This window comes from Chenopodium quinoa, unplaced genomic scaffold (genome assembly GCF_001683475.1).
Source record: "Chenopodium quinoa cultivar QQ74 unplaced genomic scaffold, ASM168347v1, whole genome shotgun sequence".
Taxonomy (NCBI): Eukaryota; Viridiplantae; Streptophyta; class Magnoliopsida; order Caryophyllales; family Amaranthaceae; genus Chenopodium; species Chenopodium quinoa.
Genome location: NW_018744151.1, coordinates 1305433 through 1321273, shown reverse-complemented (window position 1 = coordinate 1321273; position 15841 = coordinate 1305433). Strand labels below are relative to the sequence as shown.

Here is a 15841-nt window from a genome sequence, read left to right as displayed (position 1 = left end):
ACGGAGTACTTGTAGCATGCTCCATACGACCGTACTACATCGATTCTTTTATGTTTCTTGTCAATTCGATATTTGTCTTAAGCAGTCCACGAGTATTTAATTTAGAGGTCAAAATTCATTAAATTCGATTTTAATCGTGTAAGAATTTGTAATTTTGTACTCAAGACTTATTCTACACTAATAATGTCATTACATAGTTTTAATTGCCATAAAATTATGTACGAGTAATAAATTAGTGATCAAACTAAAGTTGATAAATTTTATCATCAATCTCAAATATGATAGTGCAGAGGTTTGAGTAAATTGAGTCAAAGAGAAGTTACACACGTTAAGCAAATTAGAGTCCATAACCTTACCCAATTTCTTCAATTCGTAATAAACCCAAACAGAAAATTGGGAGTGGGCCAATAATGAACTCGGCCCAATGGCTTAACTTACGTCTTTTGGACAAATTGAGGCCTTACAATTTACAAATTCCTAAAAAATATATGAAAAATAAAAAACAACAACAAAAGCTTTTATTCGATAGTTGCCTCCTTTGAACATTGAGCTTATGGTTATGGATGGGTTATGGCTTATGGCTTATGGCTTATGGGTTATGGCTTTTCATTCATTACCTCCGTATCTTATTAGTTGTAACACAATGATTTTTTAATCTCACAAATAATAAAAACTCCTTTGTTATAACTACAGTAATTAATAAGAAAATGAGATAGTATTGATTTAGGTTGTTGGTACTAGGCTACCAGCTAACTTGCGTAGTTAGTAGGCTATGATATACAAAACCCGGGGGTCGAATCTCTTTTGCACCCTACATGTACTGATGTACATAGGGCCTTTGTCCTCATAAAAAAATGCTAAGGTAGCATGACATGGTTAATTGAGTTTCGTATTGCATGCATTTGTCCCCTAACAAACGTTTGGCTCTTATACCATAAGCTACAATTGCATGCTCACCTTAACTCTCACATTACTATGAAATTGTCAGTTTTATTGGACTAACCTGCATAGATTGGTGTTTGTGGGTGAGCTTTGAAACTTCGAGGGTTTGAGATGGCTTGTAGAGTTGTAGTGTACAACTTGTATGCATGGTTGAATCTCATATTATTGTTGTGTAAGATGTCTATACTTATAAATAAATAGGGTTTTCAACTGTAAAATTTAAGTTCGTAGTTACATTTATTCATTATGGCTAACTTGGAAGGGGTTTCCTAACTAATAATAAATTTATGCTAGTTACTTCATTAATAGTTTTATATATTGTTATATTTGGGCATCATGAAAAATTATAACAATTTGTATTGTATTATTGTTACTTCGAAATTATACCTCGAAGAATGAATATAATTTATCATTAATAATAATTCATGACTACTAATATAGTGAAAAACCTAGGCTCTGATACCATGAAAGAATATGAGAGATGAGAGAATATTTGCCGTGCCTTCTCATTACTGTGAAGTGAGTATATATACATCAAGAATACTAGGTTAGGCTAAAGCTAACTAAGGAAAGATATACATAAATATTCACAAGATAATTACAATAGATTATTAACATAATCTATCATATAGTCTATAAATTATAGCCGGTAGTAGAATTTTTAAAATAAAAACCACTATTAAGAACTTGTGTCATCCTCTCTAAACTCTCATCTCCCCTCCCTTTAATCCTTTTTCAAAGATTTTTTTATTTTTTATTTTTTATGAATATATTGTGGTTTTAATTTGTTGTGAAGTTGTGTACAAAAAGTTTGCTTTGTTTTCATCCTACGTACAATTTAAAGTAAGACCGTTAAACATTAACAATTTATCAAAAATGATTAAGCCATTCATATAAGTACTTTAAATTATTTTTGGTACTACCTCTGTTACAGGTTATGCGCAACGACTATTGCAGGTTATGTGCAACAATTAGACATTTTCCCTCTCTGCTTTATGTCAAATCGTTGCACATAACTTGTAATGGAGGTAGTATTTTTATTCAACCATGCGTCGAACAGGCCAATAATCTATACTAAATATTAAAAGATATTTCTTTTAAAGAAACAGTTGAGTTAGATTCGAATCCGTAACTTCTAACACAAAAATGTCATACATCTACCATCTCAACCAATTTTTATTATTATTTTAAATTATACATAATTTTATATATTCCTTTCATTTATTATTAAGTTAATTAGAGGTTAACTAATTTATTTAATTTTCTATAAAAATAATAAAATAAATACATATGAGGTAAAAAAAAAAAGTAACACTCCAGCAACCCACGAAGAACCACACACTAACTATATAATAAGTCGAGCATTATTATTATCAGGTTAAAAAAGTATAAACTAGCAAAGCGGAGCATCCCTAAACCATATACTAGTAAACTAATTATATTTAGTGATCTTATGTGGCCCTTAGTGGTACCTCATACTGCCATTTGGCGTACGTGGAACTTCCACTTATCGCTTATGACTTGATGATGATGCATACATGCATTCATTAAGTGATTATGAGTAAAACGAGTAATTTCCTTTGACGGAAGTTTCATAACAAGTCATAAGTTCTAATTAAGTAATTAGTGTCCAAACCAATGAAAGAATAACAGTATTTATCTTCGAAATCATTGTATTTTTTATATTATTCTTTTCCATTTATCATTATCCTTATGCTAATCTTAGTATTAAGTTATGTACATGTGAATTATGTGACAAAGGAAGTCAATCAATAACCAGCATTAAAGTAGAGGCATAGAGCCAGCTCCAATAATAGATTTTATTTTACATTTCAATTTGGGACTTTTTGACCTAAATTGATATACTTCGTATGTAATATATGTTAGTGGATGAAATGATTACATATTCACAACTTTATGAACTTTATATTTGGTGGAAATAATTTTTTTTAATTTTTTTTTATTTTAGGGCCTATTCACATTTACTAAATTGAACTGAACCGAATTGTTTAAAATAGAAGGAAATTAGGAGCTAAACTGAATTGAAATTAAGCTGAAGTGAATAGGCTCATACTACCTTAAGTTAGCGTGTTAATGTGATATAATATGTACGATGTTTTAACTTTATAATCTTAGTAATTGTATTAGTTGTATATATGTATAATTTTAGCAGAAGTAGAATAACTATGTATATACATGTGTTAATGTGCAGGAGATGTTGATTATGTCACTTATGTGTGTGTATATTGGTAGTTTTTAACTTGTTTTAGATTATTTTGTAATTGATTTGGTAGATTACTAGATTGAATGAGATAATATATAGTATTATAGTGTTATGTGTGAGATACTAGCCTAGCTACGACAAGCAACAGTACAGCATGCTCCGTATATATAGTTAAATTTTAGGGTTATCTAGATCAAAATTAAATAAACCTTATTATATAATAGATGTAAAGTTTAAATTAGAGTTGAATATTTTAGGAAATGGCTCAATTTTTCTGTATCAAAACACATTATTTAAAATATGATTCCACCATCTCTATATGGCATATATTTGTACTATATAATCATCACACCGTATGACCAGTTGACACACATCAACTAATTCTTGACGGAAAAGTAATTTTTGATCGAGTAACTCAGAACCGACCGATTAACCTCTAGCCGACTAAGTAACCCTTGACCAAGTAACCCCTGTTCGACTGAGTAACCCCTGACTGAGTGAGTAACCCATGTTAACTCCTAACCGAGTAACCTCTAATCATAACCCCTGACTGAGTTATATCAATAAAAAAGTGACCTTCATAATGGTTGTTCATACGCATGAAAATTTGTGCTATACAATATCTTTATAATGTTAGATTATCCTTATACATACTCTCCTATGTGTTTCCAATACATAAGAAGTATGTGACTATGTGGCCTGATGCACTCTGATATCCAGACTTCCAAAGTACTTGTACCAAACAAGCACTATAAATATTTTATACGAGTTTATTATTCATAATAATAAGTAATAACGACCTGATGCATATAATTTGCGTTACATCATAAAGACGGCAGGTGCGCACTGTTACTATGATACAGTTTAAAGAGACAGAACATCCTCGGATATCCCACACGTGTCCAACTCAACTTTCAGTAGAACTCAGTTTACTACGTGTCACCCACTTAGCTCCACTGCTACGTGTCACTCATTTGAAGCCACTTAGCAAAGTCCACTCAGCGACATGTATACATATAGTGATATAACATATTATATATACTACTTATATGCTATCACCATGTCTAAAAATATCTGGTAACTTACAATTTTAGGTAAACCAAAAAAAAAAAAAAGAGTTCATAATTTTTAGCTTGAAATGACAACAATGGTTAGACGTACAGTCGATCCTTTGGTTGTAGGAAGAGTAATTGGTGATGTGCTTGATATGTTTGTTCCAATGGTCGATTTTCGAGTTCAATACGGTACAAAACACATTTTCAATGGTTGCGAAATCAAACCTTCACTTGCCTTTGAAAGGCCTCTTGCTCAAATTTCGGGTCACCCTTCAACAGATAATTTTTATACCATAGTACGTATATTTCATCCATATAACTTTTATTTTTGTTGTCCTAAACCTAAGATGAGAATATTCTCTATCAGTGTTTGATTTTATTATTTTTTTTTAAAATGTAGCATATTAAATTGTTGCATGCATGGTTTCGAACTATTGATTTCTTCTCTTATAATATGTATAAAATTGAATATATATATCCGATATACAATAATTATTCGTATATCATATTGGGTCGTACTTTACATTATACCGAGTAATGAACTTTGTGCAATATTAATGTGCACATTTAATATTGATATGAATTTGTTTTCTTGTAGATCATGATTGATCCGGATGCTCCAAGTCCTAGTGAGCCCAAAATGAAAGAATGGCTTCATTGGTTAGACACATAACACATGCATGTTTATTTATGCACTTTTGTAGTGTGTTATTGACGGAGAACTTTGATAAGAGATTGATTTCTTTATTTCTACTAATAATTAATTGATAAAAATAATAAATCGAGGTTGTTTTGACTGATTCATCAGGATTATTGTTGATATTCCTCAAGGAATGGATGCTTCCAAAGGTTAGTCCTCCTTCAATTTCATTTTCGCTATACTACTTTATGCGGAGTATTTCTCATATTTAACTACAGAAGGTATATATTGTATTATTCCATAAAAAAAAAAGTATTATTCCATGAGCTGTACCCAATTGATTCCCCTGATAAACAAATAAATCGTCTTTTTAAGTAACAGTGGAGGGGTACATGCGTCTTTTCATGTACTAGTTGAGAGGTACATGTGTAATTTCCTCACCAAACAGTAAAAGCAAGTTGCAATCAGTGATTGAACAACTTGCCAAAAGTACTGAATAAATAATCACACTTTTTTAATATATTTACAAAAAGTGCCATCAGATTAATTTGTTTAATTTGTTTATCTGACAGATAAACTTGTATTTGCCCTTATTCCACACTCCACACTCATTTTCATAAATAGCATACTCTCTTTTGATCAATTTCTATAATGGAAAAAATTGGCACATAAATTTGTAGACTTTAACATATCAACTTATATTTTAATAATAAAAAAAATGAACAACTTTTTATATAAGTTGTACATATATATAGACTTTACATATGTCATTTGGTGCCATTTTGGGTCAAGTATAGGGACATTATTTTTTCTTCTTTAAGATGAATAATTTCTTGTTCAAGTTTTGAGTTTAGCTTTTACTTTACTAATAAAATATTGGTTTATAACAAATATACCATCCTTCTTGCTTTTTGTATGCAAGAAGTGTCCCACGTTGGTTATTGAAGAAGAGATAGTAGTTAAACACTTTATATGGCTAAGGGGCTACTCCTCCTATTGTCATATGGTTTTGGGATGGAACCTTCTTGGACCTGTGAAGTGGACTCTCTCTCTTAGTTTGTGGGTGCGGCTAAACTCGCGTTTGACATGGTATCAGAGCCAGACCCACGATATGGGACCTTAATGGCTAAAGTTCACTGGCCAAGAGTAGGTCCGTGTGAGGGGGAGTGAAGAAGCACTCTAGCCCGAAAAATCACATGAGACAAAGTTAAAAGCTAAGGGACCTTACATGTGAGGGGGAGTGTTGAAGAATAAAACTCTCAAGAGTCACCACATGTAAGTGTCCCACATTGGTTGAAGAAGAGAGAGTTAAACACTTTATATGGCTAAGGGGCTACTCCTCTTATTGTCATATGATTTTGGATGGAACGTCCTTGGACTTGTGAGTGGACTCTCTCTCTTAGTTTGCGGGTGCGGCCCAGACCCGCGTTTGACACCATCCTAGCTAATATTAATTTAACTAAATAAACTAGTTGTAATCCACTAGTAATAATCGTATGCATACAAACACTATTTCGAAATTAAATTATTTTTTTTCCTTTTAGTTCACCCTTTGGGCTAATTCGAATTCAGGCTTATAAATTCTCAAGCAAAAGTATTTATTGATAATACTACATTCAGAACTTATCTAGAGATGTTGTATTCACCTACGTCATTTTATTCAATCTTTTTGTTCTGATAACTATGACTTGTAGTTGTAAATAATTTTATCAAACTGGAAATTAATAAGACAATACTCATCAATCCGTCTTAGAATCGTAGTATATACAACAAACAACAACAAAGAGTGAAGACAAGAAATTATTTGATACTCCATAACACTTAGCTTCCTCCATTCCAAAAATATAATATTGCATGCAATAAGGATGAAATTACGTATCTCAAAGAATATATTATATGTAAAATATCTATAATTACACATGAGTAAAAATTATTAAAAGTTGATATTGTGAGACGAATCTAACAAAATCCACATAATTATATTTTACTTAATTAACGTAACAATTAAATTATGGTCAGACAAAATTAATAAATAGTACAAAAGTCCATGTCACAATATTAATTATTAAAACGGAGGAAGTAAATAATTTATGGACCAACACATTGAAAAATACAAGGTATGGAATGTGCATGCAGGAAAAGAGCTGGTAGAGTACATGGGACCAAAACCGCCCACCAGAATACACCGATACGTGTTTGTATTGTTTAGACAGAAAGGACCAATCGCGAAGCAGTGGCAACTGCCACAAGCCCGTAGCAACTTCAGCACTCGGAATTTTGCTGCACAAAACGGACTTGGTTTACCGGTTGCTGCCGTCTACTTCAACTCTCAGAAAGAGGCTGCAAATAAAAAACGTTGATTCGAAGTTGGTTATGTTGTACGTGTTGATGGGGCGGGGTTACTACCTAAATGAGATAGGTTATTGTTTCTCATTTACTTGTTTTTCCTATGTGACCCTGTGTGGCTGTGTAGTGTGTCCAAAGCTTAATGCATTATGCTAGTAATAGTGTGGTTTATTATGATGTGTGAATATACATTATATTGTACCACGGAAGTTCTATAGTGTCAGTGATGATACCATGTAATCCTATCCTATAACATAATGTCGTTGGTGATGCATCTTTTATTATCTCATATAATGAAATGTACATCTACTTCTATATGTTTTGTCCTCTAAATTGAACGGGATTGAAAGATAACTAGATAAGTAAATGTTAAACACATTGGCAAAATAAACCAGCAAGGGTAGCCTTACACATGGAACAATGAAACTCTAGAAGAAGATTACAAAGGAAACATGTCTCTGCTACGAAGTTAGAATCAACTCTAGCTATATTCTATTTATATTAATGAATTAACTTAAAAATAAAAAAATTCCTTTTTTTTTTTGAAACCACGTAAAGGGTGCCTTATATTAAGAATTTGTCCATCAAAACATAAGAGAAACTGTACAAGGACAATAGTTTTCCCAAATTTATTCTATACCATATGGCAAAATACGGGCTAAATTATGGACAACAACATTCTTATCCCGAATAAAATAAAAAAAATTCCATAGTAAATTTAGTAAATAAACAAAGACAATGAAGTTACTCAAATTAGGTTATAACAATTTGGGCCCTTTCAATTTAGAGAAACTATGCAATAGGGCTATCTGCACACCTATTAAAGGGCTTGGTATTATAGGTTGGGCCAATTTTATAATAGAAGCCCATTTGATATTGCGTTGGATCTCTAAAGACTAAAATGGCAGGCTTTATCATAAACAAATGTTACAACTTACAAGTACATTACAATGGAAGACAAATCTTATATTAACCAACTATTTTCATAAAATATCCTTTCAGAAAGACATCTGTGATCTGTAAGTAAGTTCAAACAAAGATCTTGAAGTTCTTCATACTTTGTACATGTGTTCTAATGTATACATATATAGTAAAATATAGTAATAATTTTATTAATACTCTTATTTGTGTTTTATTGAGCTCAAATTATCTTAATTATAGCATTACTTTTGAAGTTGAAAAATGGTAAAAATGAAAAGTGGCAAACTTGCTAGCCACAAATCCGAAAGAACCTCAAATAAAAGTTAAAAAAAATGATACAACTCATACAAGGCATTTATCTAGAACATTTCAGAAATCCAAATGTCACCCATTTGATTACTACTATATTCTATAAGACTCTAACGTGTTACCCGTCAAATAAAAATAATCAAAAACCTAAAGTTTTGTAACATACATATATAGTACATATCTAATAACCCCAACATCATACATACCTAGCAATATTTAGTAAAAGACATGGCTGAAGCACCGGAGATCCTAGTAGCCGGAAAAGTGATCGGAGATGTTCTCGAGCCGTTTACTCCGGAAGCTGAGCTAACGGTTCAATACGGGTCCGAAACAGTCTCTAACGGGTGCGAAATCAAGCCTTTAGAAGCCAAAAATAGGCCTCGTCTTCAAGTCACGTCTCATAACCCTCGTCTTGATGATCTTTATACTCTAGTAAGTGTACTTTAATCAACTTGTTAATTATTTAATTTCTTATTATCTTATCAATCTTTTATCATTTTTATTTTATGATTATTGTATGTTTTTTTTTTTTGAAGGAAAAGTATTGTATGTTTAATACAAGTATGATCAATTTAATTTCGCTGATCAATTTTTTTTTTTACTTTTTATTAATTATATCAGATAATGGTTGATCCGGATGCTCCTAATCCTACTCATCCAACCTTAAGGGAATGGCTTCATTGGTGAGTTAACTTTTCTACGATTATTTTTCATATTATTATCTTTTATTTCTTCATATAAATTTATCGATTAGCGTAAAATAATTTGTTAATTAAATTTCTTTCTGAAAGAATATATGCGCCAAATCAAATTAGGATGAGTAAATGATTGCGCCTAGGAAGTTTAATTGTTTTGATGAATAGAAGTTTTTGCAAAACTTAATTTGGAGGCATATGTAAATTTGATCATTAATGTCACTTAAATTTTTTGTAGGATTGTTGTGGATATTCCTCAAGGAATGGATGCTTCTAAAGGTATGTTTTCATCTATTACTACGTATAATATAAATTATTGTTGGTTCTATGATCGACATACATACTGACATACATATGATGTATCGCATATAAAGGATATAAATGTACGTATACAATATATAGTACATAATATATAGAGCATAAAGTGTTCGATATTTTGTGTTGTGTTGATGTGTTTAATTGGTTCGTTTGTAGGAAGAACGTTGGTTGAGTACATGGGCCCGCAACCATCGACAGGGAAGCATCGTTATGTGTTTGCTTTGTACAAACAGAAGGGGCCTCTAGTGAAGCCTAGGCCGCTTCCACCGGAATACGCCCGTGGCAATTTCAACACCCGCCATTTCGCTGCCCATAATGACCTCGGACAGCCGGTTGCCGCCCTCTTTTTTAACTCCCGGAAGGAAGCTAACATAGCTTACGACAATTGATGAGATGATCAAATTACTAGCTAAGTTATAATTAGGCTTTACTAGTTTCTAGTTAAGCTTAGTTGATCCGTGTATAATATCAGTAAAAGACAATGTTATCATTGTTATGGAATAAAGGAAGTTTGTACTTGTAGTTAATGACGTTATTTAATTTGGACTTGTAGTTGAATGTTGGTTATCTTAGACAACTAGTATTATTAGTACTCGTAGTAATGTACTAGTCTTATGTAATTTATGTGATTTTATCTGAGGTTGTCATGTTGATGTATTAGTATTTTGGCCACCAAAATTAATTAGATCAGACTAGTTGATAATGCTAATGTGAGCTGACTAATTGAATGTTTGACTATGTCAAAAATATTGTTTATTTTGTTTGTATATGAAATTGGTAAAAGTATATATTTAAATTTGACATAACACGACTTAATATGACATATTTTGCCTAATTGTATTCATAATAACTTCCTGTCCAAGTATATATTTAAATAATTATTGGTTGGTGCACCCGGGTGCACCATGCGCATAGTGCACCCGATCAAAACGACATACGCTAAAACATAAAACGCAGACCCCTAGCGAAGTTAAAAAGGCGGAAAGAACATTAAGAAGGATTGTAAAGAACATGGGTTAATAAAAGAACATAAAGAGTTGGTTAAAAAGAACGCGAGAAATGGAAAGGTGGGTTACTTTTTTTTCGGAAAATAATTGACACATGGCCCACCTTTTTTGGTATTATTGTGAGTAAAAATCATTTCACAAGTAATCTTTTCTCTCTCTAGATATTTTCTCTCTCTCTCTCTCTCTCTCTAGATCTTTTCTCTCTATCTTTTTTCTATTTTTCAAATTAAAACCGTAAAACCGTCATATTCAAAGTGAAAATCTAGGATTAATTGTTCTAATTTCAACAATTAAACTTTCAAATTTGAACAAATGGTGGATTCTAGTGAAGTGTAAGTAATAATTTTGTACATGCAATCAGTTTTTCGTCAATAATTTGGTGTTTAAAATGTTTAATTTTGTTCATTTTGGGTTTTTTTTTTAAATGATTAAAGCAAAGAAGTACAAGATGTTCCAAAAGAACAATTGGAGGAGAAAGAAGAACAACAATTGGAGGAGAAAGAAGAACAACAAATGGAGGAAAACCAAGAAAGGTTATTTTTTAACTTGTCAATTTTTCGATTTTTATATTGGTTTTGAAATTATTGAATTTTCAGTTGGTTTCATGTTGTTGTTTTGTAATTATTTTACAGTAAATTACAAGAACAAGATGAGGAATCTCTACCTCTTTGTGAATTGTTTAATGTAAAAGGAAATGTTAGTAAAAAGAAACATGATGATATGGAACCAATTGTGGACCCCCAAATCCTAAGATCCATAGAAACTATGGTACAGGATATTCCCAAGTAAGTTAAAGTATCATTATCTAGAATATTCATGTTGTTCTGGTCCTTTTTTGATTATTGAAGAATTCAATGGCATTTAAACTTTATTATAAATTGTAGATCTGGTTGGTAGGGTCACTAAAATTTTATATATTTTGATGTTCTTTTTGGTTAACATAATGTCAATAATGTTCTTTTTAAGATTTGGGTATGTTCTTGTTCTTTTATTATTTAAATTAATACATAATTTGAAAAAATAAATGAAGGGATGAAGAAGAAGAACCAAAAGAAGTCAAGACTGAAGATCCTTCACAACCCCAAGAATTGAAAGGCAAAGGAAAAAAGAAGAAAGATTATCGTTTCAAACAAATTGCTACCAAGAAAAAGTCTTGATGTTCTTTTTCAGTGTGCATGTTCTTTTTATGTTTCATGAATGTTCTTTTGTAGTTTGTATGTTCTTTTATATATTATGAATGATCTTTTTAGTGAAATGTTCTTTTTATGTATTATAAAATGCTCTTTTTCAGTGTGCATGTTCTTTTTATGTTTCATGAATGTTCTTTTTTAGTTTGCATGTTCTTTTACATATCATAGATGATTTTTTTAGTGAAATGTTCTTTTTATGTATCAAGAATGTTCTTTTTCAGTGTGCATGTTCTTTTATATATTATGGATGTTCTTTTTAGTGAAATGTTCTTTTTATGTATTATGGATGTTCTTTTTAGTTGTTGTTCTTTAGATATGTATCATGAATGTTTTTTTCAGTGTGCATGTTATAAATAAACTTTTAAGTGGGATGATCTTTTTAATAGTATTATTAAACTTTTCAGTAAGCATGTTCATTTTGATTGTGGTAAATGTTCTTTATAATTTATATTAAATGTTTTATTTTTTTGTATAAAAAATATCAGGAAGACTGCACCAGCTAAACCAACTAGGAAACCAGCTACTGATAAAGTTGTAGAAGAAGGTATAGTGGAGGAAGGTGGTGGAAGAAAAATTGTATTAAGGAAAAGGAGGGCACCATTGGGAGAGCTTATGTTCCCAGATATGGAGAAACATGAAGTTGGTGTTTCACAATCAATTTCACAATCAAAGGCTGAATCTACAATAGTAAGTGTGCCAAAACCAAAAAACAAGAGAATGAAAACAAAGGATGATAAGGAAGATGAACAAAAAGTGGCTATAGTACAAATAAAGGATTTAGAGTTGAAGCAAAGGCACACTGTTAAGCCTTTACAAAATTTGGTAAAAACTTTGCAGAGCACAAAACAGGAGGACAAGTTGCAAGCCATTGAAAATATGGGGTTTGGCGGTTTCTTGCATCTTGATATGCCAAAGGGCACCCCTAAGTATTCAGCCACACTTGTGGAGAACTTGGAAGTTGATGGTCTCTATTTCTTATGTGATAAAAATAAGAAAATTGATATACAACCCATTGATGCCCACCTGGTATATGGTTTACCAATTGGAGGTGAAGAGATAAAAGATGCTGCCCTTGAGGATGGAGTTTTACTTGAGGTGATGAAAGAAGTGAAAGCATATAGTGATGGGAGTATTCCAAACTTAACAGTTTTAGCTGGAAAGTTAGGTAATCCAGACACTCCCCTTGATGATAATTGGAAGAGGAGTTTCTTACTTATTGTAGTGAATTCCTGCATCAAGTCTGTGTCTAACACACAGCCTTTTTATAGGTAAAAATATAGTGTTCTTTTCTCTAATGTTAGTGTTCTTTTTCTCTAATGTTTATGTTCTTTTTCTATAAAGTTTGTGTTCTTTTTATACAATCATGTTCTTTATCTTATTAGTTGTTGCTTTTTTATGATAGGTTCATGTACACAGCAGCTGACACCAACAAAATATCAAAATTTGACTGGTCTTCCTATACAGTAGAGAGCTTGAAGGAGATGACTATTTACTGGAAGGGAGATAGAAAAAGATTCTTTCCTGGACCATTGCCATTTGTTACGGTAAATATTCTTAATGTACATATGTACTTTTTTGTACTTTCATATGTACTTTTTATTATTTATAATAAGTTTGTAGTTTATCATTTATTTCATTATTTATGTACTAGATGTTCTTTTAATAAATGTTGGATGTTCCTTTTTATATTTTCTTGATGTTCTTTTTAGTTTGATGATCTTTTTAAGTTATATTTTAAATGTTCTTTTTATATATTTTAGATGTTCTTTTTTAGTTTGATGTTCTTTTTAACTATCATTCTGGATGTTCTTTTTATATATTCTGAATGTTCTTTTTATAAATTCTGGATGTTCTTTTTTAGTTTAATGTTCTTTTTAACTCTCGTTATGGATGTTCTTTTTAACTCTCATTATAGATGTTCTCATTATGGATGTTCTTTTTAACTCACATTCTAGATGTTCTTTTTTAGTTTAATGTTCTTTTTAACTTTCATTACGGATGTCCTTTATATATATTTTGGATGATCGTTTTTAGTTTGATGTTCTTTTTAACTCTCATTATGGATGTTCTTTTTTAGATTGATGTTCTATTTAACTTTCATTATGGATGTCTTTTTATATATTTGGATGTTCTTTTTATAAATTGTGGATGTTCTTTTTAATTTGATGTTCTTTTTAATTATTATGAATGTATTTATAGATTATCATTTGTTTCATTCTTTAATTATGTAGATTTGCTACTTTGACCGCCTTAAACGGGGTACATCAAGCTTTCCAAGATAAATTCCTCTTGTCAAAGAGTGGAATGGTGATATGATCAAGGAAAGGGTTAATCTTGAGGTAACAAATGGCTTTGGGATTGACACAGTTTTGGATAGAATCAAAGCCCCAGAAATTAGCCAAGTCTTAGCCATTGAAGATGTTGAAGGACATCAACAACAGCAACAGCAACAGCAACAACAACAACAACAGAAGCAGCAACAACAACAACAGCAGCAGGAACAATAACAACAACAAAAACCACAGCAGCAGCAACAACCACAAGAAGAGCAACAACATGAACAACAACAGCAACAACATGAGCATCAAGAGCAACAACAACATCAACATCAACCTACAAATTTGCAGGTACAATATAAACTTTTCTTTTTCATCGCATGTTCTATACTTTGTTGAATATATTCAATATATTCTTCTGCTAATGTATGCATGATATACTTCTTCATCGTTTAGAAATATACTCTATTGCTTCGTCAGGCAACAGAGAGAATTGTTGAAGGGTTTGTGAACCTCTCAAATGTTTTAAAATTAGGGGAGAGGTTCCATGGTAACACACTTGATGTAGACACCACATTATTAAATGTGAGTACAATGTGGGCAAAATGTTCTGGAATCAAATTGTCCCAAGAAAATCAGAAAAATATACCTACACAGCGAGAAGAAGGGACTTCTATTCTTAGTCAGGACACTGATTTCTTTGCCTCTGACTGGTTTGGTGAAATGGTAGATAATGTTATCAAGATGGCTGGTTTTGAGGAAAACACCAAGGAATTTGGTGACAATATGAGTGTTGAAGATACTGGAGTTCAGGAGGAGATAACTCAATCATCCACACTTGAACCAATTGTATTTAATGTCATTACTCCAACCACCACATTGCCTGAATCATCATGTGACCTAAGGATTACACTTGGGTTAAGCATGTCAAGTACAATCAATATAGGTGATCAGGCTTTTGATGACATTTCTCAATATGATTCACACTTCACCGAGCAACAATTGGAGTCCAATGCAATGGACCAAGTCATGAGTAATCAAACGATGGGGTAACTAATTGACTCAAATACTGACTTTTAATTATGCAATTTGTTTATTCAGAAATGTATTATTTGAATTATTAATGTGTAATATTATTATGATGAACAGGTTTATGTTCTTTATTTGACTTTTGTATGTTCTTTTCACTTGTGAAAGAACATTCATGTTCCTTTATTTATAAGTATGTTCTTTTTGTTTAATAAATATGTTCTTTAGTTTGATATTGTTTGTTCTTTGACTATTTAAAGAATATGTTATTTAGTTTGACTTTATATGTTGTTTTTGTTTAATAAAAATGTTCTTTAGTTTGGTATTGTTTGTTCTTTGACTCTTGAAAGAATATGTTTTTTATTTAACTTTTGTATGTTCTTTTCACTTTTGAAAGAACATTCATGTTCTTTTATTTATATGCATGTTCTTTTTGTTTGGTATTGTTTGTTCTTTGACTCTTGTGAAAGTACATTCATGTTCTTTTATTTATAAGCATGTTCTTTTTTTTTTTTATTAATTATGTTCTTTTATCTATTAAATTATGTTTTTTATTTGAGTATGTATTGTATGTTCTTTTATTTACTTTATATATGTTCTTATATTCTTTTTGAGTGTTATAAGGGTGAATGACAAAAGCATGGAAGAAGGACAAAATGAACAAAGGGAAGAAAAGGCAGAGAAAACAATTGCAAAAGAAAGGGTTGAAACACAAATTCTGGAAAAAGATGAAGAAAAAGAGAAGAAGAAAATTGAGTCAATGGAGATAACTGAGAAGAATTTGAAAAAAGGAAAAGAAACTCTGGTTGAAGATTGGTAAATATTTTTGTTGTATGATGAACTTTTATGTATTATGAAATGTTCTTTTTCAGTGTGCATGTTCTTTTTA

The 15841-nt window shown here is 31.2% G+C and overlaps 2 protein-coding genes across 2 annotated transcripts; both read left to right on the top strand.

Annotated features, from left to right (window-relative positions):
* The first annotated feature begins 4197 nt into the window (after positions 1-4197).
* On the top strand, positions 4198-7524 carry LOC110693509 (protein MOTHER of FT and TFL1-like). The gene is made up of 4 exons (XM_021870626.1): positions 4198-4517; positions 4820-4881; positions 5030-5070; positions 6998-7524. Exons 1-4 carry the CDS (start codon positions 4305-4307, stop codon positions 7219-7221), a joined length of 540 nt encoding a protein of 179 aa, XP_021726318.1. The 5' UTR covers positions 4198-4304; the 3' UTR covers positions 7222-7524.
* Positions 7525-8403: 879 nt separating this feature from the next.
* On the top strand, positions 8404-10159 carry LOC110693749 (protein MOTHER of FT and TFL1-like). Its single transcript, XM_021870920.1, has 4 exons — positions 8404-8869; positions 9059-9120; positions 9371-9411; positions 9607-10159. The coding sequence occupies exons 1-4, from the start codon at positions 8666-8668 to the stop codon at positions 9837-9839; spliced, it is 540 nt and encodes a 179-aa protein (XP_021726612.1). The 5' UTR covers positions 8404-8665; the 3' UTR covers positions 9840-10159.
* Positions 10160-15841: the final 5682 nt, after the last annotated feature.